The sequence below is a fragment of the Eriocheir sinensis genome, chromosome 2 (genome assembly GCF_024679095.1).
Source record: "Eriocheir sinensis breed Jianghai 21 chromosome 2, ASM2467909v1, whole genome shotgun sequence".
Taxonomy (NCBI): domain Eukaryota; kingdom Metazoa; phylum Arthropoda; class Malacostraca; order Decapoda; family Varunidae; genus Eriocheir; species Eriocheir sinensis.
Window position 1 is genome coordinate 15837586 of NC_066510.1, and position 23364 is coordinate 15860949.

The following is a 23364-nucleotide window of genomic DNA, read 5'->3' on the forward strand; positions in this document are numbered from 1 at the left end:
ACACGAGTACTAAGAAAGAAAATCATTCTCTCACAGCAGCAAAACAAAACTGTACTTAAAACTGATTTCATTATTTCTTCACAGCTACACATCATCTAGAAGTCAAAACCTTACTGAACTTGAGGCAGAGGTCAAGGTCGGGGCGGCGCGCCTGCAAGAAACCTAGAGTTATAATACTTGGGTGGCTCCCACAGCTTCCAGCACTTCAAACCCGTGCCCCTAAACAACCCTCACGCCCGGGACACGATGACACCAGTGATCTCCAGATTATCAGTCGCATTCCTTAGTTTTCTGTTCATCGATCAGTTCAGATGAGATGAAGTAAATGCAGTGGTAGGCGGCGTGCTGTCTGCCTGTGCCAAATTCGAATCTGGGTCCCGTGGATAAAATTTTGGCGAATCACCTCGCCACGAAGGTGTTCTTACTGATACTTTACTGTAAACAGGACACAAAACACTAGTCTATTATCAGGACGCTCCCGTGATCTTCGAAAACACAGCTCTCGTCACTGCCATGCCGTGATATGACCTTCAAACAAGACGGATGCAAAAAATGAATTATTCACGTGAAAGTAATACTTCTACATCAGTGCTAGCTCACAGTGTGTGGACATACTCTACGCCATTAAGAGGGCACAACTTACACTACTTTTTACAGTTTCACAAAGTTTGTGCAGCTACATATTCTACACCAGCACGGCAGGCCCTTTAGCCTCCAAAATAGTTCCACTTTATTACAGCTTTAGTTTTACTTTTGTTGATTTGTTTTCAACTAGGCGTGCATCTACGCACTCTACCTTAACATATACAATTGTTTGTAAGTTCTAAACTACTACTACTACTACTACTGTTGCTTAACTATGCTTGTACGTGCGAATTAACACTACACATCCACAGCGGAGTAACAGAATTGCTCTGACCACACACCGATGACCTCGCTGACTGCACCAATCAAACTGTGTTGGATCTGGTGACGGCTCTGTCCGGCTGTCTGGCTGCCTAGGGGACGGAGAGCCTGAGCAAGACGAGGGCGACGCCGAGGAGAGCGGCAGGGATCGAGGCGGCACTGGAGGCTCGGTTGATCACTGAAACAGAGAGAAAAAAATGTTCAGGTTTGTATAAGACTGGGAGAGAGAGGCATCGAGGTCAATTGTGGCTATACCTTGTCGCCTCGCACAGCTACATGTGAAATCTTAAATCCTGGCAGTGTTAGAAGGCTGATGATGACACTCACCGCAGCCTAAATGCTTGCTCCTGAATAGCGTTCCATTCTCCAGTACCCATGTGCGACTCTCCTTTACGCACCTCACTATCACCTTGTCCCGGGTTCCGTCAGCTTGGTAACTCTCCTTGCAGGTCACACTGGCCTGCTCAAAGATCAGAGAATGTTATAATCTATACGAATGAAATGTTCCTGTAGCCCCTTAGCAGTGATTTTTTCTTTTTACAGCAGAGGAGGCAGCTCAAGGGCAAAAAACAAAAACAACAGAAAAAACATCAATAAAAAAACCGCTAAAGGGTGTTCCGGCAAAAGAAAATATGACCGAGAGGCCAAAAGAGAGGTCAGTTTCGGGTGGAGAGATGTCTTGATACTCTGTGATTGTCAGTATTACAAAGGAAAAGACATCTGTATTGTAGGATAACCAGGTTGAGTGAGTGTTTGTAAGGAGAGAAAAGAGTGCATTACATGCTCATTATTCGTCCTCCTAACATATGACTGATGTAGTAATGTAGATTAAATCTGTTCGGGGGGTATAGATCAGAGGTATTCGCATTGTCGATCACGGAGGCTGTTGAGTAATGTAAAGGTGGTTGGCTGTGCCCGTAGAGTTTGCCGCGTCACTGCCCAGGTAACGCCCCTCCGTTGACACATTTTCTTCTTGTAGTAATTGAAAAGTTGATGGTATTCCGGTGGACATTTTGCTGAAAAAACACTCTGCTGATTATCTTGCTGGTGGTAAACTTGACAGGACGTTTCCGGAGACTTTATATTATTTAACTGGACGGAAAAAAAAATCTAACACTGAATTCGTTGCGTATGCTCCAGAAAGCTGTCGAAAAGTTTGCGTTGGAAACTATAATGTGTACAGGTGCTCCAAACCCCACCCCCACCACCATAGCCACCACCACCACGGAGAGGCTCTAAACTCTTATAGGACTCACCTCCGCGTCCTTGTGCTCGCCGAGACAGGTGATGTCGTCCTTGACGTATTTTATGTGATGGTATGCCTCCAGGGGCGGCTCCGGACATCCCCGGTCATGTGCTGCGGGGCAAGAGGAGTGGTGAGAAAGTCCATACACTGAGCTGGAGTTAATATGGTGTATATTTAGATGTAAATATTTACATGTACCGTCCCTATGGACGCCTTGTGTGTGCCCCGTGCATTGGCGGGCACTACACACGGCCATGCATAGTGGTGGTTAATCAAAGTCCTGGTCCCTCTCCTAATTGGATGTTGAAAGTACAAAGAGGCTGGCGGAGAGCTGAGACACGTCCTCTCAGCGTGAGTGTTTGTCCCCCACTGGCGTCCAAGGACGCTGCGGGCAGCGGGACGCGGAAAAGCCCGCCAATGCATGGGGCACACACAAGGCATCCACAGGGACGGTACATGTAAATGTTTATATCTAAATATACATCATAATAGAGGAAACCTAAGACTCTGTACAACTCTTGGGATGACTGTCTCTGACAACATTATGAAACTGACACTTCTGAATTATAAAAAAAAGCGCACATAACAATTAAGAAATCCCGGTTGCCCAATATAACGTAAGGGATCGTAACCTACTATGTTCATGCAGACAATTCGGTAATATTGCCAAGAAAAAAAAAAACGAATCCCGCTTAAATAATGGGGATATTTCAAAAGCGTTGGGAATATTTACAGTGATGGCTGTAGTGACTTATGAATGAGGTGATTATTGCGGTGATGGTGACTGGCTGATAGTGAGTTAGGAGTGAGGAGTTTGCTGCAGTGATGGTGACTTTGGTGCGCGGCGTTTCTTAGTGGCAGTGTCAGGTACGAGGAGTCTGCTGCAGAGACAGTGACAGTGACTCACGGATGAGGTGTTCGGGAACACAAAACTCGTGTGGCATAACGCAGCGACCACCGAAGGGATCAGCCACATGATCCTCCTCATAAAAGGCTTTGGTCTTGCCGCTGCAATCCTCGGCTCAAACACAACTCTGGCGAGGCGCCGCGACCTGAGCTTCTCAACAGAACACTCAGATCTTTTAGATCAAAATGAGACTGACTTGATTTCTAGTATTTCATGCTTTAAAAAAATCGTTTCATCAGCTTGATATTACATGCAGTGAAGGTGTTTTTTTTATTAGCTAATTATCTCATGTCGATCAGACAGGGCGGCCCCAAGACTCCCGCACCGAGCTGAAGAACACCCACCTGGAAGGTGAAGTCAGGTAGGAATACGTGACGGATCCGTTGTCGTGATTCAGGATTCTCCAAGAAGTCTTGGGGATCTCGTTGTAGAAGCCGCCCGTGGATATGGAGTGTAGACCGGCGCTCACCTCGGGCTTCGGGAACATGGCCAGCGTGGAGTAGCTGGTCGTGTAGCAGCCGGTGACTTGGATGTGTAGGGTGGAACGGTGCGATACACTGTCTGTCGGAGCAACAACACGGCCAAGCACTTAGCACGAAGTAATCATAAAAAGACAAAGCAAATGATTAAATAAACTCTTCTCCGCCATCAAAGATGATGCTCTAACGCAGTGGTTCTCAGCGTTTTTTGTCCCGTTCCCCCTTTTCAAATCACTTTTTCACCTGTGGACCCATACAATGAAATAGGTTGTGGGGCACTCATGACCATCCCAAGGGCCAAATTTGTCACGTGGGCCGTGAGTTTAACACCCCTGATACCGTTAGATAATACAGAGCAATTCTTGTATTTAAGCATTCAGCTTTCAGGATTGTGTACAGTAGTATGAATTTCATTCCTAGCCGCATGTCTCCTAACTCCAATACAATAAATTTAAAAATAATTAGAATCTCTATGGACCCCTTGAAATTCTTCCATGGACCCCTGGCTGGGAGCCACTGATCTAACGCAACCAATATATACTTTTCCTCATTCGTCCTTAATTTCCTGCTCTGATGAAAAAGCAGTTGTCTGAGTCATAAGGAAAAGTTTAGTTAGTGATGAATGTTGAGGGAGAGCAGAAGGTGAGGCGCGTGCGTCGTGACTCACCCACGATGAGCACCTCCCAGGGCGCCGTCGCCGCCTCCTCACCGTTGCTCGCTACAGCGCGGCATGAGTACTCGCCGCTCAGGTCGTACCGCAGCTCCGTCAGCTGCAGCGCCCCGTCGTTTCGGCCCAGGTTCACCACACCCTGCAGCCGCCCGCCGGCTGCGGCAGAAGGAACCGTCAGGAGGGAAGGGACAGCTGCCTCACAGTTCACCTGATCACTATTCCTGATGCTCGAAACTGATGCAGCTCATTCTCCACACAGCTGTGGCGAGAATACTCATTCTCGGTATTCTGTATCCTGCTGCAGCCTGTTTGTACTCAAGTGGCCAGTCGAGTAACTACAGTATATAATTAACTACTTCACTGTTAATTTTCTCACTAGCACTGATAATTCCAGCTTAACTTTTCTATATGAACTAAGGTGGTGTGTCAAGTTACTGCGGTCTACTTTTTAGCCTCAGACAGCAGCAAGAAGCGTGTGTGAGGGCCCGAGGGCTGCCGCGTCACGCCCCTGTGCCCCTCAAGCGGCGTGCGGACAGCCGCAAATGGGGAGCTTTTTGGCTCCTTACAAACCTTTGTTAGTGCCGGCAGCCTCCCAGTCAAAGGTTCCCACGCTGGCCCCGTCAATTCTGAGCTCCCACGACACCTGCAATAGCTCCTCATCGGCCCCCAGCTCGAAGCCGCAGAGCAGGAGGCTGTTGTCCGGCGAGGCTCCCTTCGTGAAGTTGATGAAGCGGTTGTTGTTGGCGAGGGTAACGGGACCCACCGTCAGGGCGGAGGAGGAGGCTGGGCACGCGAGGGGGAGAAGGCAGACAAAGATGATTACAGCAATAATGGAGTAAAAGACAGACAATTATATTATTGAATAAATAAATGTCTGCTAGCTTTATTTTCAGACATCCCTTTTTTTCTCAGATTTGCTTTTATAGTTTTTGACGTATCTTTTACAGGCTGCAAGGAAAAGTCTTGTTTATGATCATTTTCATGTTATTCTATCTTTTGGCCTTTGTCAGAATGACTTGCTCTGTTCCTGCCTCTCGTCACTCCATGGCTATCTCACTGCCCCATATACACTCCGCACCTTTATCATTTCCCTTTTCATGTTCCTTCATCCCTTGTTTAGTTTACCCTCTTCTGTCCTTGCTCCTTCACTCCATCCCTATCTCACCCTGTTCCATACCCATATCCCCCCCACACACACCTTGTTAATACAAATTAAGGCAACAGATAGTCATAATGGCATCAGGTGTAGCCATAATGAGGTAACAGGTAAACAAACCCAGTGTAGCCAGAACGGCGAGGTCAACCTGCCACATCATCCTGCCGGGAGCCTGGGACAAACCAACACAACCATTAGTAATACGATGCTATAGAGACGCTTCCAGCTACCACGACCAAACTGACGCCATTCTGTGGTTAGTTCGAGTCACATACACTTAGAAGCAGACCATGACGTGATAATCGAACCGCCGGAGGAACTGACTAGCCGGTGGACAGGACGGGAACTACATAGAACCAGCGCCTCGAGTGGGTAGAAGGAACTTGAACTGAGTGACTGACTGAACTTCTTGACACGATAAGAGGCTCGGCTTTGGAGGGACCCACCAACCGTCCGGCCAGATAGAATAAGATAAGCCGTGAGTCAGCTGATAGGGAATATATTTCGTTGAATTTTCACATCTGCGAGAGTTCGTTGATGTCTAAAAGTCTCGTTAATTTTAAAAGGCGTATTTTTGAGAGTTAGATTGGCAGTCTTTCCGTTTTTTCTTTGATGATAGTTTTTGTTGAGGAGAGAGAGAGAGAGAGACCTGCACTAAGCCACGCATTATCACCTAGGGATTAGATAGACCCAAAACAGGATCCGACACAAGATCCGATACCTTATCTCGCTGCGGCGTTACACCCTCCGAGCATCGTGACGGAGGTGGCACTGGGTCGAGAGTTAGTTCAGCAGCACTTGACTCTTGGCAGCCCTGGCTGCAAGAATGACAAAAATGAGACAAAAAAGCACCCTCCTACGTCACTTTCTCCCCACCTGACTCACCTGCAATCAAGAGAGGGCAGAAAAAATAAAAATGAAAGGAAGAAGCTGAAGTTGTTTGCTTTATTATCATTCTTAATCTACTAGTTCGGGTGTGTATCATTACATATATACAGAGGAAGGGAAAGGTTCAGTGGATTACTACAATCATCTCTATTCGTATACAGGTAACATATGTAGTAATTAATTAGTCACAGGAAATTATACACCTTTCACCTTACATCATGTCACTTTTCACACACACACACACACACACACACACACACACACACACACACACACACACATGGGGGGGGTAGGTGTATGACCCTGGTGGTGGTTTGACGATGCTTCTACACCATGAACGTGAAAAAAAAAAAAACTCGTAAAAACGCGGTTAATCTTCTCGGCCTTGGAGAAAAGTTGATATGAGAGGAGGAAATGCGTCTGAGGATACCGACTAACTAAGCTGTGTGTGACCTGTTAATCCCCGTGTCTTAGTGGAAGATTTATTCATACGAAGCGATGCAAGAAGGTAATGGCGTGTGTGAATAATTAAGAGAAAAGGTACAGGTGAGGAGTGTTGGCATACCTGCAGAACACCTCATGCATGTGCAAACTCTCAGGTGGGCTACTAATTATACACCTGTGACGTGTTTCTCATTAGCGCCCTTCGTGTGTGTGTGTGTGTGTGTGTGTGTGTGTGTGTGTGTGTGTTCTGCGTTGAGAAGTTGAATGAGAGAGGAAGAGAGGGATAAAAGAAGGAGGGAGGGAGGAAGGGGGAAGGGAGGGAGGGAGGGAGAGAACACAGGAACATAAGGAGAGAGGGAGGGAGGGAGGAAAGGAAAGAAGGAAAGAAAGAAAGAAGGAGGGAGGGAGAGAACATTAGAACATAAGGAGGGAGGGAGGGAGGGAGGGAAGGAAGGAAAGAAAGAAAGAAGGAAGGAGGGAGAGAACATAAGAACATAAGGAGGGAGGGAGGGAAGGAAGGAAGGAAGGAAAGAAAGAAAGAAGGAGGAAGGGAGAGAACATCAGAACATAAGGAGGGAGGGAGGGAGGGAAGGAAGGAAGGAAAGAAAGAAAGAAGGAGGGAGGGAGAGAACATAAGAACATAAGGAGGGAGGGAGGGAGGGAGGGAGGAAAAGAGGGAAAGAAAGAGAGAGAGAACAAATGAACATACGGGAAGGGATGGAGGAAGCGAGGAAGAGTGAAGCGCACAGTACACAGACTTAACACTGTATATACTTAACCTAGCACAAGCCTCTTACTGCTATCACTCAACATACCATTATATCACCATGCTGGGGGGGGGGGGCACACAACACAGCTAACCCCGGCACCCAAAAGAGATATACTGAGGGGGGAAATACGTGATGGGGAGCGATCAGAGTAAGAGCAACGAGATGACATGCTTCCTCACGACTTGCTTCATTACGTTGCCTAGTGGATTATATAATTATCATTGGCACAGAGAGAGAGAGAGAGAGAGAGAGAGAGAGAGAGGATGTGCTGGGGGAGGTGAGAAGTAGTGATGACGGGTGTTACGTGGTGGTGGTGGCGTCTGGGGCCCCGCATCACCGCAGACCCTCGGGCCGCCGCGCCGCCAAGGGGGACTGGTGCCCCATGGTGGACGGCTACCAGGGCTACCTCGGTGCCGCCCTCCCCTGTCACTCCAAACGATACTTCCTCTGCCGCTTTAAGTGAGCTCCCCCCCTGCCAACACCCTCCCAAGGACCAAGCCGTACTTCCTCTGTCCCGTAATGAACACCACTGAGTGCCGGGGATGGAACTCGTGCCTTCTGAGTAGAAGTCAGGGCAGCATACCAACTACGCCACCGATGAGCTAAAAGGTCACCGCACCAGAGGCCACTTCTGAAACACGAGTGTGGGCGGGGTCACCTTTACCTTCATGCCCACAGTGCTGGGCGAGGGCGTCAGGTAAAGGGTCGCACAAATGGCCTCTGGCGCGGTGACCTTTTAGGTCATCGGTGGCTGTTGTTGTTGTTGTTTGATAAATTTATTGCGCAATAGCGTCAGACAAAATTTTTAGCAAATGCATCTGGTTTAACTATAGACACACACACACACACACACACACACACACACACACACACACACACACACACTAAAACAGGAAGCAAGTTGATGCACTATACACAATTCATAAAGATATATCGGTACAAGTGCCGCGTAGGGCACATAACATCATGAAAATCCACCAAAACGAGAGTGGCGCACCAGGATTGCATCGAGGAAATCGTGGTTCAAGACAGCAAACCACGAACAGTGGGGCAGGCCAGGCAGTAATGTTCAATGGTGTTCGACATCGGTGAGCGGCACAGGCGACATTCCGTGAATACAGGCTCCCCCTCCACCCCGGCGTAGTTGGTATGCTGCCCTGACTTCTACTCAGAAGGTACGGGTTCGATCCCCGACACTCAGTGGTGTTCATTACGGGATTTTTCACTGTGTTAGACTAGTTTCTCTAACTTCCTCTGTCATCTGAAGTGAGCCCCAGCCCTGCCACCGCCCTTCCTTTTCACTCCAAACGGTACTTACGTCGCCCTAAGTTTCAGGAGGGTGAAGTGACACGCGATACGAAACACTGCAGGTAAATAATATGTTGTCTTTATCGTTGACAACTCCGTTGCCTCGAACAACTCGAACTCGAACAACAAAACTCAAAACACACTCCAGTCTTCACTAATATTCTTCGCCTTTCCGTAAGTAGTGGTAGAGCAAATATTGACGTGGCTGTCGATGCTTTATATAAGAAAACTATGGACATGAATGAATGTTATCTGAAGAGTCGTATGTTTTAACTCCCAGCCAACTTTTCTTCTGTGGTGCCGGTAGTTCCGTGTGATTTAAAACACGGGTATTAAGAAAGAGAATCATTCTCTCACAGCAGCAAAACAAAACTGTACTTAAAAAAACTATTTTTATTATTTTTTCACTGCTACACATATCTTCAAGAAGTAAAACTTACTGAACTTGAGGCAGAGGTCAAGGTCGGGGCGGCGCGCCTGCAAGGAGCCTAGAGTTAGAATCCTTGGGTGGCTCTCACAGCTTCCAGCATCTCAAACCCGTGCCCCTAAACAACCCTCACGCCCGGGACACGATGACACCAGTGATCTCCAGATTATCAGTCGCATTCCTTAGTTTTCTGTTCATCGATCAGTTCAGATGAGATGAAGTAAATGCAGCGGTAGGCGGCGTTCTGTCTGCCTGTGCCAAATTCGAATCTGGGTCCCGTGGATAAAATTTTTGAGAATCACTTCGCCTCGAAGGTGTTCTCACTAATACTTTACTGTAAACAGAACACAAAACACTAGTCTATTATCAGGACGCTACCGTGATCTTCGTGAGCACAGCTCTCGTCACTGCCATGCTCGAGAATTAAAAACAATGACGTGAAATGACCTTCAAACAAGACGGATGCAAAAAATGAATTATTCACGTGAAAGTAATACTTCTACATCAGTGCTAGCTCACAGTGTGTGGACATACTCTACGCCATTAAGAGGGCACAACTTACACTACTTTTTACAGTTTCACAAAGTTTGTGCAGCTACATATTCTACACCAGCACGGTAGGCCCTTTAGCCTCCAAAATAGTTTCACTTTATTACAGCTTTAGTTTTACTTTTGTTGATTTGTTCTCAACTAGGCGTGCATCTACGCACTCTACCTTAACATATACAATTGTTTGTAAGTTCTAAACTACTACTACTACTACTGTTGCTTAACTATGCTTGTACGTGCGAATTAACACTACACATCCACAGCGGAGTAACATAATTGCTCTGACCACACACCGATGACCTCGCTGACTGCACCAATCAAACTGTGTTGGATCTGGTGACGACTGTCTGTCCGGCTGGCTGGCTGCCTAGGAGACGGAGAGCCTGAGCAAGACGAGGGCGACGCCGAGGAGAGCGGCAGGGATCGAGGCGGCACTGGGTGCCCGGTTGATCACTGAAACAGAGAGAAAAAATGTTCAGGTTTTTATAAGACTGGGAGAGAGGAGTATCGGGATTTAGTGTGGCTATACCTTGTCGCCTCGCACAGCTACTTGACAAATCTTATATCCTGAACGTGTTAGAAGGTCACTTTGGACGATTCTGGGCATATTCTTCCTACTCATCCCCCCTCTGGCTCCTTTATGCCTGTTATTAAGATTCTTAAGAATGATGTTTTCTATGCCCTCTCTGGCCTTAACTCTCAGAAGGCGTATGGACTTGATAGCGTGCCTTCTATTGTCCTTAAAAACTGTGCTTTCGTACTGACACCATGCCTGGTAAAACTCTTTCGCCTCTGCCTGTCAGCATCTATCTTTCCTCCCTGCTGGAAGTACGCCTTCATACAGCCTGTGCCTAAGAAGGGTGACCGTTCCAATACCTCAAACTACCGCCCTATAGCTTTACTTTTCTGTCTATCTAAAGTCTTTCAATCAATCCTTTACCGGAAGATTCAAAAGCACCTTTCCACTTCTAACCTTCTATCCGATCGCCAGTATGGGTTCCGCAAGGGGTGTTCTACTAGCGATCTTCTTGCTCTCTTAACTGACTCTTGGTCATCCTCTCTTAGCAGTTTCGGTAAAACTTTCTCAGTTGCGCTAGACATATCGAAAGCCTTCGATAGAGTCTGGCACAAGTCTTTGCTTTCTAAACTGCCCTCTTTCGGATTCTATCCTTCTCTCTGTTCCTTTATCTCCAGTTTCCTTTCCGGCCGATCTATCTCTGCTGTGGTAGACGGTCACTGTTCTTCCCCTAAACCTATCAACAGTGGTGTTCCATAGGGCTCTGTTCTATCACTCACTCTCTTCCTGTTATTCATCAATAATCTTTCCCTAACAAACTGTCATATCCACTCTTACGCTGACGACTCCACTCTGCATTATTCAACTTCTTTCAACAGAATACCCTCTCAACAGGAATTATATGACTCCAGACTGGAGACCGCAGAACGCTTAACCTCAGACCTTGCTATCATTTCCGATTGGGGTTAAAGGAACCTTGTGTCCTTCAGTGCCTTAAAAACCCATTTCTCCACCTATCACCTCAACACAATCTTCCAAACACCTATCCCTTATCCTTCAGCAACACTTTGTCACCTTCTTCATCACTCGGTCTATCCTTAGCTCAAAATCTCAACTGGAAACTTCACATCTCCTCTCTCACTAAATCAGATTCCTCGAGGTTGGGCGTTCTGTATCATCTCCGTCAGTTCTTCTCCCAGCACAGTTGCTTTCCATATATAAGGGCCTTGTCCGCCCTCGTATGGAGTATGCATGTCACGTGTGGGGGGGCTCCACTCACACAGCTTTTCTGGACAGAGTGGAGTCTAAGGCTCTTCGTCTCATCAGCTCTCCTCTTACTGACAGCCCTCTACCTCTTAAATTCCGCCGCCATGTTGCTTATCTTTCTATCTTTTATCGATATTTTCATGCTGAATGCTCTTCTGAACTTGCTAACTACATGCCTCCCCTCCTCCCGCGGCCCCGCTGCAGACGACTTTTAACTCATGCTCATCCCTATACTGTCCAAACCCCTTCTGCAAGAGTTAACCAGCATTTCCATTCTTTCATCCAGTTCACTGGTAAACTCTGGAACAGCCTTCCTTCGTCTGTATTTCCTCCTGCCTATGACTTGACCTCTTTCAAGAAGAGTGTATCAAGACACCTCTCCATCCAAAATTGACCTCACTTTTGGCCACTCTATACTAATCGCTATATGAGAGCAACAGTTAACGGGCTTTTTTTTACATCTTCTTTTTGTTGCCCTTGAGTTGCTCTCTGTGCTGTAAAAAAAAATAGTGACACTCACCGCAGCCCAAGTGTTCCCTCCTGGCCTGCGTTCCGTCCTCCAGCACCCATTTGTGAGTCGACTCTTCGCACCTCACCAGCACCTCGTCCCGGTTCCCGTCGGCGTGGTAACCCTCCTTGCAGGTCACTGTAGCCTGCACGAAGGTCAGAGAGTGTTATAATCTATTTAAATGAAGTGTTACCGTGACCCCTCAGCAGTGTTTGTCAGTGTGATGAAGGTAAGTCAGATGTGTTGGAAAGGAACTAGTGTTTGCAGAGGAGAGAAGAAAGAGCGCATTGCGTGTTTATTACTTGTCCTTCTAAGATATGGCTAATAGAGTGATGTTTGATAAATCTATTCATGGGGCATAAATTCGAGGTATTTGCATTGTCGATCACGGAGTATGTTGAGTAATGTAAAGGTGGCTGGCTGTGCCCATAGAGTTTGCCGCGTCACTGCCCAGGTAACGCCCTTCCGTAACATTTTCTCCTTGTAGGTATTGGAATGTTGGTGGTTATCTGGTGGAAATATTGCTGAAAAAAACTCTGCTGATGATCCTGCTGGTGCTAAACTTGACAGGACGCTACCAAACACTTTATATTGTTTACATAAAAAAAAAAAAAAAAAAAAAAAAAAATCGGTGTAACACAGGATTTGTTTTCTAAGCTCCAGAAAGCAGTCGGAAACTTTGCGAAAGAAACTATAATGTGTGCAGGTGCTCCAACTACCCCACCCCCACCACCACCCCCACCCCACTACCCCCACCCCACCCCCACCACAACCACCATGACGAATCTCTACACTCTTATAGGACTCACCTCAGTGTCCTTGTGCTCGCCGCGGCAGGTGATGGTGTCCCGGTGGTATTTTATGTGCTGGTACTCCTCCAGGCGGGGCTCCGGACATCCCAGGTGGTGCACTGCGGGGCAAGAGGAGTGGTGAGAAAGTCCACACACCAAGCTGGAGGATACCTAAGACTGTACAACTCTTGGGATGACTATATCTGACAACATTGTGAAACTGACACTTCTGGATTACAAAAAAAAAAGTATTTAAAAATTAAGAAATCCCAGTTGCCCAATATAACGTAAGGGATCGTAACCAACTATATTCATGTATAGAAATCGGTAACATTGTCAAGAAAAACACGAATCCCACTTAAATAATGGTGATATTTTAAAAGCGTTGGGAATATTTGCAATGATGGCCGTAGTGACTTATGAATGAGATGATTATTGCGGTATTGGTGACTGGCTGATAGTGAGTTAGGAGTGAGGAGTCTGCTTCATTGATCGTGTCTTTGGTGCGCGGCGTTTCTAAGTGGCAGTGTCAGGTACGAGGAGTCTGCTGCAGAGACAGTGACAATGACTCACGGATGAGGTGTTCGTCCTTTGCGGAGCTGACGGGGATGAAGTTGCCGTCCGCCTTCATCACGCCGACATTCACTAAGAAGCTGACGTCCTCAGGCGTGCGCGAGTCCAGCTGCAGGAGGAAATGTATGTCAAGGCTTGAGAGGCCTCTCATCGGGTCAGGGACGGGGGGGAGGAGGGAGGTCAGGGATTGGTCCGGGAACATAAGAACATAAGAACGTAAGGAGTCTGCAAGAGGCCGGTTGGCCTATACAAGGCAGCTCCTGTACACTCAACCCCACCTTACCTCACCATCCATGGCTTTATCTAACCTCTTCTTGAATGTATCTATGGTATTGGCATCCACAACATGGCTCCCAAGCCTGTTCCATTCGTCCACCACTCTATTGGTGAACCAATTCTTGGCTATGTCTTTGTTGAATCTGAATTTGTCTGACTTAAAACCATTGCCACGCGTCCTACCTGGCTCTTTTACTCTCAAAATTTTATTGACATCCCCTTTATTAAATCCCTTCATCCATTTATAGACTTCGATCAAGTCTCCTCGCAACCTTCGCCTTTCTAGGACTCCTAAGTCTCTCTCACGCCCAGACCTGCTTAGAGGAGTGTCATTTAAGGAGTAATTGTGTAAGGTGTTATTCCTACCTACACTCAAAATGCTACACTTCCCGACATTGAATTCCATCTGCCACTTCCCCGGCCAATCATATAGTCTGTCAAACTCATCCTGGAGAACGGTAGCGTCGCTGTCTGATTGGATTACTCTACCGATCTTGGTATCATCTGCGAACTTACTGACATCACTACTAATTCCTGTGTCCAAATCATTGATGTAAATAATAAAAAGCAGAGGACCCAGCACCGACCCTTGAGGGACTCCACTCGTAACACTGCCCCATTCAGATTTTTTTACCATTGATTTGCACTCTCTGCTTCTTATCACTAAGCCACGCCCTGATCCAGTTCAAAACTTTCCCATCTACGCCGTGAGCCTGTAATTTTAGTAATAGCCGGTGATGAACATGATGGGTTCTGCCCTCCTCACCCACCTCAGACCCTACATCAATGACACCTTCCCACCACAGTGTGCCCCCTGTAATAAAACGCTTTCGATCGGAGTACGAGGAAGCGAGTCGGCCTCTCGTGTATTACTGTGATAGGATGGGCGTGCCCCTCGTCCTCTGCTCCCTGCTCGGGTACGGTCATCCAGATGTGATCAATAGGCTGATGACTTTCCTGAAGGAGACGAACTTGATCGGTGAGTTATAATTTACGTCATGTTTTTTGGTGGCGGTTATAATTTCTTAGAGTATGCTTGTGTAGGGCTGAAAGTAATGGATGCTTGAATGAATGCTGTATATTTCTATGTACCAATATTGTAAATATACATATCAAGTATATATATATATATATATATATATATATATATATATATATATATATATATATATATATATATATATATATATATATATATATATATATATACATATATATATATATATATATATATATATATATAAATATATATATATATATATATATATATATATAGCCCTTCCGCATGTCCCTTGTCCTACCGACACAGCTTTGTGATAGGCCCCAATACTAACACTGTGGCATTGTATGTATGTATGAATGGTTGAGTGAATGGTGTGCATGCAAATCTGAAAACTAAATAAACAAACAGGAAAACGAAAATTAAAAAAAAAAAAAATCATTTGACCATTAAACTGGCCTAATATCCACGATCGGCTGGTGGCAAAAAAAAAAAAAAAAAAAAAAAAAAAACGGGAACAAAACTCGTGTGGCATGACGCAGCGACCATCGAAGGGATCAGCCTCATGATCATCTCTCTCTCTCTCTCTCTCTCTCTCTCTCTCTCTCTCTCTCTCTCTCTCTCTCTCTCTCTCTCTCTCTCTCTCTCTCTCTCTCTCTCTCTCTCTCTCTCTCTCTCTCTCTCTCTCTCTCTCTCTCTCTCTCTCTCTCTCTCTCTCTCTCTCTCTATATATATATATATATTGGGGAGGCGGTGGCTGAATGGATAACGTGCGGGTCCCGTATACACCGCGCCATGGACGACGTCGGTTCGAATCCGCCCGCTACCACCTGAGATTTTTCAGTCACCGCCGAGTGGCCTAAGACTACCCACATGTTGTCCTGAAGACCACCCATCAACCCGGACTCTAGAAGAATCCGTCCAAGTGAATCAAGACTGATTTGGCGCCACGATAAAAATTGCCTGCGCCATGACGGGCTTGGGCCGACCTCCAGGCCCATGAAAACAGGTTACTGGCGCTACAGGCAAGAACGTAATATATATATATATATATATATATATATATATATATATATATATATATATATATATATATATATATATATATATATATATATATATATATATATATATATATATATATATATATATATATATATATATATATATATATATATATATATATATATATATATATATATATAGTCTTGCCGGTGCAATCCTCGTCTCACACACAACTCTGGCGAGGCGCCGCGACCTGAGCACCTCAACAGAACACTCAGATCTTTTAAGTCAAAATGAGACTGACTTGATTTCTACCATTTCATACTTCAAAAAATTCCGTTTCATCAGTTTGATTTTACATGCAGTGGAGGGGTGTGTTTTTATAAGCTAATTATCTCATGTCGATCAGACAGGGCGGCCCCAAGACTCCCGCACCGAGCTGAAGAACACCCACCTGGAAGGTGAAGTCGGAGTAGGAATACGTGACGGACCCGTTGTCGTGATTCACGGTTCGCCAAGAAGTCTTGGGGATTTCGTCGTAGAAGCCGCCCGTGGATATGGAGTATAGGCCGGCGCGCACCTCGGGCTTCGGGAACATGGCCAGCGTGGAGTAGCTGGTCGTGTAGCTACAATTGGTGATTTTGGTGTGGAGGGTGGAGCGGTGCGATACACTGTCTGTCGGAGCAACAACACGGCCAAGCACTTCAGCAGGAAGTTATCATAAAAAAACAAAGCAAATGACGAAATAAGCCCATCTCCAACATCAAAGATGATGCTCTGACCGTCTAACGCAACCAATATATATTTTTCCTCATTCGTCCTTAATTTCCTGCTCTGAGGAAAAAGTAGTTGTCTGAGTCATAAGGAAAAGTTTAGTTAGTGATGAATATTGAGGGAGAGCAGAAGGTGAGGCGCGTGCGTCGAGACTCACCCACGATGAGCACCTCCCAGGGCGCCGTCGCCGCCTCCTCACCGTTGCTCGCTACAGCGCGGCATGAGTACTCGCCGCTCAGGTCGTACCGCAGCTCCGTCAGCTGCAGCGCCCCGTCGTTTCGGCCCAGGTTCACCACACCCTGCAGCCGCCCGCCGGCTGCGGCAGAAGGAACCGTCAGGAGGGAAGGGACAGCTGCCTCACAGTTCACCTGATCACTATTCCTGATGCTCGAAACTGATGCAGCTCATTCTCCACACAGCTGTGGCTAGAATACTCATTCTCGGTATTCTGTATCCTACTGCAGCCTGTTTGTACTCAAGTGGTCAGTCGAGTAACTACAGTATATAATTAACTACTTCACTGTTAATTTTCCCACCAACCCTGACAGTCGATATTTCAGCTTAACTTTTCTAAATGAACTAAGGTGGTCAGTCAAGTTACTGCGCTCTACTTTCTAGACTCAGCAGCAAGAAGCGTGTGTGAGCGCCCGAGGGCTGTCGCGTCACGCCCCTGTGCCCCTCAAGCGGCGTGCGGAGAGCCTCAGATGAGGTTTTGGCTCCTAACAAACCTTTGCTTGCGCCGGGACCCTCCCAGTCAAAGGTTCCCACGTTGGCCCCGTCAACGATGAGCTCCCACGACACCCGTGACAGCTCCTCACCGGCCCCCAGCTCGAAGTCGCAGCTCAGGAGACTGTTGTCCGGCGAGGCTCCTTTCGTGAAGTTGATGAAGCGGTTGTTGTTGGGGAGGGTGACGGGACCCACCGTCAGGGCGGAGGAGGAGGCTGGGCACGCGAAGGGGAGAAGGCAGACAAAGGTACTTGAGAATGGAGTAAAAGACAGACAATAATGTTAAAGAATAAAGAAAAGTCTGAAGTGAATTCTACTTTTGTTCTACTCATTCTTCGACAACACTCAGCTGTCACCTTCTCCAACACTAAACATCCCCGGTCTATCCTTAACTCAGAATTTCAACTGGAAACTCCATATCTCCTCTCTTACTAAATCAGCTTCCTCGAAGTTGGGCGTTCTGTATCGTCTCCGCCAGTTTTTCTCCCCCGCACAGATGCTGTCCATATACATGGGCCTTGTCCGCCCTCGTATGAAGTATGCATCACGTGTGGGGAGGCTTCACTTACACAGCTCTCTTGGACAAAGTAGAGACAAAGGTTCTTCGTCTCATCAACTCCCCTCCTCATATGACAGTCTTTTACCTCTTAAATTCCGCTGCCATGTTGCCTCTTTTTCTATCTTCTATCGATATTTTTATGCTGACTGCTCTTCTGAACTTGCTAACTGCATGCCTCCCCCCCTCCCACGGCCCCGCTACACTCGACTTTCTACTCTAGCTCATACCTTTTCTGTCCAAACCCCTTATGCAAGAATTAACCAGCATCTTCACTCTTTTATCCCTTACACTGGTAAACTCTGGAACAGCTTTCCTTCGTCTGCATTTCCTCCTGCCTATGACGACCTCCTTCAAGAAGAGTGTATCAAGACACCTCTCCACCCGATATTGACCTCTCTTTTGGCCACTCTTTACTTGTGTCTATTATGTGAGCGGTGAGTAGCGGGCGTTTTTTCTACACTCTTTTTGTTCCCCTTGAGCCACTCCTTTGTTGTAAAACAAAAAAGTGTGTTTCTACAGTTCTTGACTATCTTTTACATACCTCAAGTTAAAGTTTTGCTGTTGATCTTTTCCATGTTGTGGTGTTTTCTTTTGTTGTTTGGCAGCGTTATTTTCTACACAAGAAGACTTTGTCGAGTATATCGTAAACAGACAAATCTTTCGTGTGTGAGGTTTGAAATTGACTTGGACATCTTCCGAAAAAAAAAAGAGAGAATATCATGCTATTTCATCAATGGGGCACGTGGGAAGTAGGCATTAATTCGTTCTTTTAACAACACCGATGATAAGCTAAAAAAAAAAAAAAAAACATTATCAACCCGATTCACAGGGTCAAATGCCAAGTGAGTGGGAGGTCTCCTGGTGCCTCGCGGGTCAAGGTCACGGAAGATACCCACTCCCGAGTTTGGCACACACAATTAATGAATTACAACCGACGTCCTCTTTAGTCAACCTGATTCGCAGAGTTAAGGATTGAGAGTGAGTCGACTTCGTTTATCAAGGTCACTGCTATATCAAGGTGACTTTCGATTAGTTAATGTTTAGAGTGCAGGTTTAAGGTTTTCTACAATACAATAATTTATGTCCTTATTTTAACCTTATTTGCAGAGTTAATGACTGAGAGTGAGTCGGCGCCTGATCTCTCATCTGTATCAAGGCCACGGTCGCTATCAAGGTGACTCAAGCAGGTATTGTTTAGAGTGCGGGGTAAAGCTTCTCTGCACACAATTCGTTCTTTATCTTAACCTTATTTGCAGTTTTTATTGCTTCCAGGGGGCGAGTCGTCTCTCTAACGTTCGTTTATCAAGGCCACTGAGGCTATCAAGGTGACTCTCAGGCAGGTGTCGTTAATTAAGAGTACAGTTTCAGACGTTCTTACTTTCATAATATTCGCGGAGGTGAGTATTGTAGTTCATGAGTAAATCGCCTCTTCCAGTCTTTTCTTTCAAGGTGACTCTTCGATCAGGTATTGTTGAGAGCATAAGAAAACGATGAACAGGAAAGGAAAACAAGGAAAAAGTGAAGTTAAACACGGCAGCCAAGTAAACGGGTGAAACATAGCAAAGGGAAGCAAGCGGGTTGTACGTCGACAAAGGCAACTCCTACAGACCCGGCGTGCGATAAGGAATAATCTGTCTTCGGCGTCATCCACAAAATTATCTCGCTGCCACCTGCTTCACAAACACAATTAGCGAGAGAATACCAAGTCGTCTTCTAATACCTGGTCGGCCAAGGTCACGGCAGACACCCACTTTCATGCAGGTGATCCACGTGACATTCGACCAGGTGTTGTTAAAATTCTAAGAGTCATCCGCAAAACTTTCTCGCTTTCACCCGATTCACAAAGGCAATAAGTGAAAATGTACCAAATTGTTGCCCGGTACCTGGTTTGCCAAGGTTACGGCAGGCACACACTTCCATGCAGGTGATCCAGGTGACACTCGGTCAGGTGCTGTTAAAAGCATAAGAACACTCTCTCCTTCACCGGATTCGCAAAGACAATTAGTGAGAATGTACCAAATCGTCTCCTTATACCTGGCCGCCCAAAGTCACGGTAGGCACACACTTCCATGCAGGTGATCCAGGTGACATTCGACCAGGTGTTATCATGAGAGGTTATGAGTAATCGTGTCCCAGCCTTTTATCCTTGTTCATTCCTCGTCTCTCGGCCCAGGCCCGGCAGTACACTGATAATAGAGGCTTTGTGTCCTTATCAGTGATATATGTGTATGAATCCACTTCTCCTCTGAGGGACACTTTCCCAGATCACTGCCAGAAACCTCGAAAATTCATTGAAAAGTGTTTTGTGTTTATGTATAAGTTTAAGTTTGAGGAAGCTATGCGAGAAATCTTTTAAAATTCATTGTATTGCGTTCGGTGTTCGTAAATATTGTAAGTTAAGATAAAAGTTTTGTCGCCCTTTCCTTTTCCTCTTATTGTCTTCTTCTTTCCATCTTTCACTGTACGTCTATCAAATTAGTTTTTTTTTTATTTATTTCCTCTTTCTTTCTTTCTGTCTATCTAGTTTGTTTGTTATTTTGTATTTTCCTTTTTTTCCTTACTTATAGTTCTCTCTGCCCATCCGTGTAATTAGTTTGTGTGTGTGTGTGTGTGTGTGTGTGTGTGTGTGTGTGTGTGTTCCTGGCATACACTACGCTACCCACTCCTACGCATGAACGATGTAGTCGCGCCTGTGGTATGTCGGGCCTATGAAGGGTAAGCGTATTGGATGGATGTATAATGAATACTGATGCATAATGTGTAAGCAAGTAATGTAAGGATAATGTGAGGAGGACACAGGGCGAGCCAGGGCGAGTGAGTTGTTTACAGCGCCTAAAATGCTTAGATAAGGAAGGGCTCATGGTTGTTCCTGGGGTCAAATGAGGGGCCAGAGACAGGTTCGCCTCTAGCGGGAGCACAGACGGGAATAAAACGGCGTCAGAGGTAGACGGAACGGCCGAGTATCTGTCTCCCACGGCTGACGAGAAAGAGAGGAGCTGCAAAAACTGTCATAAGACCCTCAATGTCGTGAGTTTAAGAGTGCATTGTTAATGGTCTGCTGGGATAAGTTGACATTTGTTATACTCGATGTGCCTGTATCAAGTATCTGTTATGCTGTGTCGTGTGCTGCATGATGAAGTGAATGTATCGCTTATCCCGCAGGTAAACCGTATTAAAGCGAGTGTACGACAAGGTCTTGTGTGATTAATCCTGCTTCAGTCTCAATGGCGACTACAAACGAATTCGAAGAGACGGCGCCCACCAAGGAGACTATAGTATTAATATATTCTCCTTGGCGCCCACTCTCCATCCCCAACCGATGGTGACACGCTGAAAATAAGCGACGCTGATGACAGATTGCCACTCCTTATCACGCGCCGGGGATGTAGGAGTTGCCTATGTCGATCTACCCGCTACACTTCGTCCCGTTTCACCCTGTTTCACGTAGCTATTACCTGTTTTAACCTCACTCCATCTTTGCCTTTCGTTTCATTGTTTTCGTCTTCCTTTTTCCTGCTGTTTAATCTGTTTCACCCTGTTTCACTTAGCTGGTGCCCGTTTTAACTTCGCTCCATCCTCGCTTTTTCTCATATTCATCGTTTCTCCAATGGTTTCTCTTTCTTTCCCCTTCATATTAACCGTTTTCTTCCTTGTTTTCTATCTGTTTACTCTGTTTCATCCTGTTTCACGTAGCTGGTGCCTGTTTTAGCCTCACTTCATCATTGTTTGCCATCATATTCATCGTTTTCTTCTTCGTTTCCCACTTTTCCCTCCAGTATCATTGTTTTCTTCCTTGTTTTACTCCCGTTTCGTTTATTAACTTGTCCCCGTTGCATTCTGCCCCTCCAACCTCTGATTTTTGCTTCAGTGCTCTGTTTCACCTCGCTCCTCACTCACTTCCCTTTATCTCTCCCCGTTTCCCTTAATCAATCCACGTTTCATCTTGTTCAACCTCTGTTTCGTTCCACTCCGGGTTGGTTCACTCAGCCACGCCCCTTCTCGTTTCACCTTTGCCCTCCTCTCCCTGCCCTGCCCCTGTTTTGCTTTATCTGTCCTGTGTCACCCTGTCTTATCTCTCCTCTCCTTCACCTTACCCCGTTTCACTGTGCTCTACCTCTACGTGTCTTGCCTTTTTCCTTTTAACCTGGTAATATATCTCTGTTTTCCTTTATCGTTCTCATTTCTCTATTCGTGTTTTTGTTTCCACTCATCCTCCCACTTTTCATGTCCCTTCATCCTTTGGTAAGCTTCATCTTCCTCTGTTCCCACTTCTCTTTACTCCATGCCTGTCTCACTGCCCCATATACCCCCCACACCTTTATCCTTTCCCTTTTCATGCTCCTTCATTCTTTGGTAAGCTTCACACTGTTCTGTCCCTGTTTCGTTTCACTCCATTCTTATCTCACACTGCCATTCACCATTCACCTTGTCACTATAAATTAAGGGAACAGGCAGTCCTAATAGCATCCAGTGTAGCCATAATGAGGTAACAGGTAAACAAGGAGGTAGCTCGACTCACCCAGTGTTGCCAGAACGGCGAGGACAACCTGCCACATCTTCATCCTGCCGGGAGCTTGGGACAAACCAACACAACCAGAAGTAAGACGATGTTGTAGAGACGCTTCCAGCCACCACGACCACTCTGAAGCCCTCCCGCTGAGAGTTCGAGTCACGTACACTTAGAAGCAGACCATGACGTGATGATCGAACCGCTGGAGGGACTGACTAGCTGGCGGACAGGACGGGAACTAGAACCAGGGCCTCGAGTGGGTAGAAGGAACTGGGAGTGTGGGATTGGCTGACTTAGTGGCATGATAAGAGGCTCGGCTTTGGAGGAACATCACCGGCCGGCCGGATACGATAAGATAAGCCGTGAGTCAATTGATAGGGAATTTTTTTTCGTTGAATTTCACATCTGCGGGTTTGTTGAGGTCAAGAGAAATGAAGAAAAATAGGTTGGTTGTTTATCCGCTTTCTTTATAATGATCGTTTTTTTTTAAGTGACGATGGACAGAGAGAGAGAGAGAGTGTTGAGGTAGGCTATTATCGTTTTACCACCCTCAATGCTGAGAGAGAGAGAGAGAGAGAGAGTTGAGGTAGGCTATTATCGTTTTACCACCCACAAAGCTGAGAGAGAGAGAGAGAGAGACTTGCACTAACCCACGTATTATCGCCCACGGATTAGACAGACTCAAAGCAGGATACGACACCAAATCCAACACCTTACATTCCTGCGGCGGGTACACCCTCCTAGCATCGTGACGGAGGTGCGCACTGGGGCGAGAGTTAGTTCAGCAGCATTTTACTTTTGGTGGATGCAAGAATAACAAAAACTGGACAAAAAATGCACGTTAGAACAAGTTAGGAATAGGTCAATGGACGCGCGCAGCCATCACCCACGCAATGATACCAAGTCCGCAAGTCCATCCATAGAAGATTTTCCGTGATTCCATGTTCTTAACCCGGTAGCAGCGATGGGCCAAATTTGCGGCTTTACCGTGAACCAGCGACGGGCCAAATTTCTGCCATGATATAAACCTCCCAAAATAGATGATGCATAAACTGATCACACATGCGTTGATATATATTATGAAATGGTTTGCGTGAGTGATGATTCTT

At 46.2% G+C, this 23364-nt stretch overlaps 2 protein-coding genes and 1 long non-coding RNA gene across 6 annotated transcripts; 1 reads left to right on the top strand and 2 right to left on the bottom strand.

The window, feature by feature from the left end:
* Nucleotides 1-150: 150 nt before the first annotated feature.
* On the bottom strand, nucleotides 151-22572 carry LOC127000205 (uncharacterized). Of its 4 annotated transcripts, none has more exons than XR_007753811.1 (9): nucleotides 22265-22571; nucleotides 17189-17401; nucleotides 16618-16776; nucleotides 16141-16361; nucleotides 13406-13514; nucleotides 12851-12951; nucleotides 12054-12186; nucleotides 9504-10203; nucleotides 151-403 (listed from the first exon to the last, which is right to left on the bottom strand). XR_007753811.1 is itself a non-coding variant. In XM_050863642.1 (9 exons), the coding sequence occupies exons 1-8, from the start codon at nucleotides 22305-22307 to the stop codon at nucleotides 10118-10120; spliced, it is 1065 nt and encodes a 354-aa protein (XP_050719599.1). In that variant the 5' UTR covers nucleotides 22308-22571; the 3' UTR covers nucleotides 444-998. The 4 variants fall into 4 exon arrangements, 3 of the variants coding, with proteins under 3 accessions (XP_050719590.1, XP_050719599.1, XP_050719584.1); XM_050863642.1 differs by lacking the exon at nucleotides 151-403 and adding an exon at nucleotides 444-998 and having other exon boundaries at nucleotides 10118-10203; XM_050863633.1 differs by lacking the exons at nucleotides 151-403; nucleotides 9504-10203 and adding an exon at nucleotides 443-1084 and having other exon boundaries at nucleotides 22265-22572.
* Nucleotides 4138-5761, bottom strand: LOC127000229 (uncharacterized). Its single transcript, XM_050863665.1, has 3 exons — nucleotides 5485-5761; nucleotides 4779-4991; nucleotides 4138-4364 (listed from the first exon to the last, which is right to left on the bottom strand). The coding sequence occupies exons 1-3, from the start codon at nucleotides 5522-5524 to the stop codon at nucleotides 4147-4149; spliced, it is 471 nt and encodes a 156-aa protein (XP_050719622.1). The 5' UTR covers nucleotides 5525-5761; the 3' UTR covers nucleotides 4138-4146.
* On the top strand, nucleotides 6020-8385 carry LOC127000231 (uncharacterized). The gene is made up of 2 exons (XR_007753834.1): nucleotides 6020-8075; nucleotides 8207-8385. It is a non-coding gene; the product is annotated as an uncharacterized LOC127000231 (long non-coding RNA).
* Nucleotides 22573-23364: the final 792 nt, after the last annotated feature.

Excerpts from the sequence above, each read along its gene's own strand:
- LOC127000229 (XM_050863665.1), bottom strand. The coding sequence starts at position 5,524 with ATGATGTGGCAGGTTGACCTCGCCGTTCTGGCTACACTGG. Across the intron at positions 4,992-5,484 it reads CGCCGTTCTGGCTACACTGG|CCTCCTCCTCCGCCCTGACG; the intron begins GTTTGTTTACCT and ends TCGCGTGCCCAG. Across the intron at positions 4,365-4,778 it reads GGCTGCCGGCACTAACAAAG|CCGGCGGGCGGCTGCAGGGT; the intron begins GTTTGTAAGGAG and ends CTTCTGCCGCAG.
- LOC127000205 (XM_050863633.1), bottom strand. The coding sequence starts at position 22,307 with ATGAAGATGTGGCAGGTTGTCCTCGCCGTTCTGGCAACACTGG. Across the intron at positions 16,362-16,617 it reads CTGGGAGGTGCTCATCGTGG|ACAGTGTATCGCACCGCTCC; the intron begins GTGAGTCTCGAC and ends TTGCTCCGACAG. Across the intron at positions 12,187-12,850 it reads GCGAGCACAAGGACACTGAG|GCTACAGTGACCTGCAAGGA; the intron begins GTGAGTCCTATA and ends ACCTTCGTGCAG.